Below are 3,916 nucleotides of genomic sequence, written 5' to 3' on the forward strand. Positions count from 1 at the left end.
GTTCTCACTGAAACAATTACTCTTTTTTATTTTCCTCCTCCTTGGGTGACAGAGGAAGAGGGAGGATGCCTTAACTAAACAGAGGTGAATATGCACACACATAACTCTGGTCTCCCTGGTGACTGCAACAGACATCTTGCATTCAGCTGCTACTCTAGAAAACCATGACCTGCCTGGCAGTCTGTAGCAGGCAGTCTTTGCTGCCTCTCCCTGCACCACATTTTCATCCAGAAGAGATGATTGGGAGACTGGACCAAACTACAGGAGTCTTTTGTCAAAGAAATTTAACCCATATTTTGCCTAAGTAAAGGCTGAATGAAAATTGAAGCAAAGCCCTCCAGAACCAGCTAACAATTACAATATTCCCATCACCAGTCATTTTCACTGCTGAAATAAAGTCTTCTGCTCTGGGGAAGTAAAGGGGAAAAAAAGAGCAACTTCTGTTGATAAAAGCCCATTGAGAATAGACAAAATACAGAAGTGCGATCAATAGCATGGCCTTGCGGACTGCGATCAATACAGCTTTATTCCATATTCCAAGTTTTTCAGCACAGCATCTTTCCAAACAGCTGGTGAAGGCACGAACTCTCAAAGGAGTTGTGCTGTGCTATGTTGAAACTAACAATAGAACTGAAAAATAGCCTGAAGCAGCTGTTAAATCTCGCCATTCATATTGCTAAAAACTAATCTCAAAGCAGAAGAGGGTAAACACCACACTTAGCGCTTTTAAGTTAGAAGTGCAGCTGCAGTCAGAAAAGTGAGAATAAAATGCCATCTTAGCTCTGTATTTACACTTCATTCTCTTACCAACACATCAGATGCCTTCAGTTTATAAAAGAAAAGTCTGTTTGCTTTTACCTGCCAAGAATCCAAAGAAAGAAACCTCTCTGGGATTTTTCGGTCTCTGTTAATACATGCTCCTTAAATTATAAGGCCAGGCAGGGTTGATTGCAGAAGTTTCTTTTCTAGCCTGCCAGACAACCACAAACGAATTATGCCTTTGTATTCTGTAGAGCCTGCTGGGAAGCACTGAGCAGCAATAACCTTTGTGGCCCACATCCCTTCAGAGAGTAAATCCTGCCGACAGTGAGAACAAACCAAAGCAAAAGAGACAATTCCCATCTGTAACCCAGTGGCCTTAAATGCTTTTAAGGCAATTGACCATTGACTGTTCCAAGTCAGCAGGAGAGCAGAGGGGAAAGAGGGAGCACTGCAAACCAGGATGAGAGTGTAGTTCACTAGGCAGAGAGAGATCATTCTTCTGCTTCTGCCACTCAGCTGGATTGCCTCTCCTGTCTTGCTCCACACCTTATACCCACAGCAGCAGAGGTGAACCCCCTGGGTTTCTCTTACTCTGAGCAGCCAGCTGGCTACACCTCACTTCTTTCTGCGGATCTTGGGCTTTTTCACTGGCCTGAGGTAGGGATTGTCTATCACATTTTCCTCCCCATTCCGACTGCCTGATAGGGAGGTGTTCTGCTGTAACACTGAAGCATTCTCCTTTTCAGGTCCTGAATCATCCTGCCACATTAAAAAAAACACAAAAGCATTAACAACCGAAGTTAGGCTAAACAAAGCTTAGAAGTTCAAACCACACAACCTGTGGGCAAAACGGATAAGCAACAGCCAAGATAAACAGCAGCACACAAGGAGCTGCATTAAAGGTGAGGACTTCTGATTTCTAAGACAAGAAGATCCCCTTCAGGAACAGTGGGATTCTAGGACAATCCTCTCTCCCCTAACACTGAATTGAAGGTTGTACTGAAAGCTCATCATTGAATCTCATTTTGCATTGCACCCTGCAGAAAGTTAAAGAACCATGACAATGTTCAGTCATTTACACCTGGCAGAATGCAACCCACTCTGCCATTTTCCACCCACTCTGCCCAGCTGCAAGGAAGAGAGGCAAAGAACCAGGTTTCATATGTTTAAGAAAGTTGGGCCCAAGAGACCTTGATCTCTCAGGCTGAGCATACCGTGCTCATGTGCAGGGGGAGGTTCTCAGTGTCTGTCTGGTCGTCTTGCTCAGATGAATCTGTTTCTTCCATTTGCTGCATTTCCAGCTCAGAGGGGAGAAGAGCTGTCAGGTAGGGTACGGTGAAAGGCCTGGCAGCAATCACTAGGGATAGAGAAAAGGACACAGTCAGCAAGCTGGGACAAGGCTCTTCAAGTCAGAGATTATGAATCAGAAAGCCAAGCAGTTACTTAGAGACCAAACACTTTCAGTGGTTCTGGTTTAAAACACACACTTTTCCTGCTGCTTCCAGGGATCAGGAATAAAATATGCTGTCCCTAAAAGATGGCAGTCTCTAATTTCCTATTTTCTGAGGCCCATTTATGTTTTCAGCCAAGGATTTGGCTTAGAAACATGTACATATATAAACAGCATTATACTAACTCAAAAAGTCCTTCCTGACCTCCATAACAGTTCAATTATCTCACAGGCTGAAGCATTACTTAGTCTCTCTTAAGATAACACTGACATCTGTGCTGTCAGTGAGCCTTGGGAAGGTGGCAATTCTCATCACTGCTTTGTAGATGGAGAAACAGGAAAACCTCCACTGCCTACCACGAAAATATGACAGAGAGGAAATTACTTGTTTAAAAGTTACGGAAGGTCATAGACAGGATTGGGATGCACTTTGAATTTAGCACCTGTCAGCCGAGGCTTTCTCCACCAGCAGAAGAAAGTGAGCCTTTGGCGAGGGTGGAAGCTTGCCATTTGGCTTTGATTCTGTTTTTCATCCCCATTTTAAAGAGAAAATTCCTCATTTCCCAGCCTCCCAGTGACTCAGACAGGCAAGCACAACGTGATCATTCAGTGCTCACCTCCTGCAGTAGCAAGAGCTCTAATGGAGTGTATACTCAGTTAGACAGCTATCATTTACAGCACAAAGCGTCCTAGATAACTCACATGGGAATGTGCTAACATCATCTTTGAAGAGACTCTGTGTTTCTCCTGTCTTAGCCATGAAACGTGTGAGAGCTCTTTCTACATCGCGCCGTTGAGACGCTGCCTTTTCCCGTAGGACTTGATAATCAGATACTGGCTCCCGGTATGTCTGTGGAGCAGGGAGGGGAAAAAAAACCCAAAACACCGTTAGTGGATGCAATGCAGACAGCTGAAGTTCAAAGCACTACTTGGATTCAGATGCTACAGGCAAGCATTGACCTTAAACATGCAGAGATTTTCAGGGAGCTAGAGATGTCAATCAGCCAGAAATCTACAACAAGGGCAACCCACAAACAAGCAGCAATATATTAAGCCAGGACAAACAATGCTTTGGATAAACAAGTGCCAGCACTACAGGAAAAATATTTATACACCACTCCTGGTGTCATTGACTTCAGACAGACCCCAAATGGCACAGAAGTCTTTTTTCACTCACTGGTGTTTTGATGTAAGTGTGAGGATCTGGAAACTCAGGGAAATGGCCAGGAATGTGGGATGGATGTGGCTTGTTCTGTCCAGCTGTCAGGGCTTTGGGAGTCACAGGCTGGTTTGTCACAGGAGCTACAGTTTAAAAAAAATGCACATACACGAATCAGCCAGCTTCATTCTGATAAGAGCTAGGCATAAAGTGCTAGCTTACACTGAGCTGTGACCCATGTCTCCAGGTCCTTTAAAAGGGACAGAGCACATCCACAAGGAATAGTTTCAGGTTGTATTTGGCATCCCAAAAGGGAACAAGGATTACTTGACCTCTCTCTCCTACACAGGAAGAGCAAAACCATCTTGAGGATTCTTATGTGCAATGAGGATGCTGAAGCAAAGGCAACCGATTTGGCAGAAGGTACCTTCCTTCACCTATTACACAGTCATGACAGGAATCTTTAACACCAACTGCACACCCAGGAGCACTGGACTGCATCATCCATCAGAAAAGAAGGAGCTCTAGATGTCAGCAGATAGGAA

The 3,916-nt window shown here is 44.4% G+C and overlaps 1 protein-coding gene across 1 annotated transcript in view; it reads right to left on the reverse strand.

The window, feature by feature from the left end:
- Window positions 1–1,083: 1,083 nt before the first annotated feature.
- TAF8 (TAF8 RNA polymerase II, TATA box binding protein (TBP)-associated factor, 43kDa) overlaps window positions 1,084–3,916 on the reverse strand; it is a 4,227-nt gene continuing 1,394 nt past the window's right edge. Inside the window, exons 4-7 of the mRNA XM_010291973.1 lie at window positions 3,390–3,514; window positions 2,915–3,062; window positions 1,977–2,119; window positions 1,084–1,521 (exon numbers count right to left, since the gene is read on the reverse strand). Coding sequence (XP_010290275.1) covers window positions 1,378–1,521; window positions 1,977–2,119; window positions 2,915–3,062; window positions 3,390–3,514 — 560 coding nt within the window. The 3' untranslated portion in view covers window positions 1,084–1,377. The remainder of the gene's footprint in view (window positions 1,522–1,976; window positions 2,120–2,914; window positions 3,063–3,389; window positions 3,515–3,916) is intronic.

The sequence above is a fragment of the Phaethon lepturus genome, unplaced genomic scaffold (genome assembly GCF_000687285.1).
Source record: "Phaethon lepturus isolate BGI_N335 unplaced genomic scaffold, ASM68728v1 scaffold42677, whole genome shotgun sequence".
Lineage (NCBI taxonomy): Eukaryota > Metazoa > Chordata > Aves > Phaethontiformes > Phaethontidae > Phaethon > Phaethon lepturus.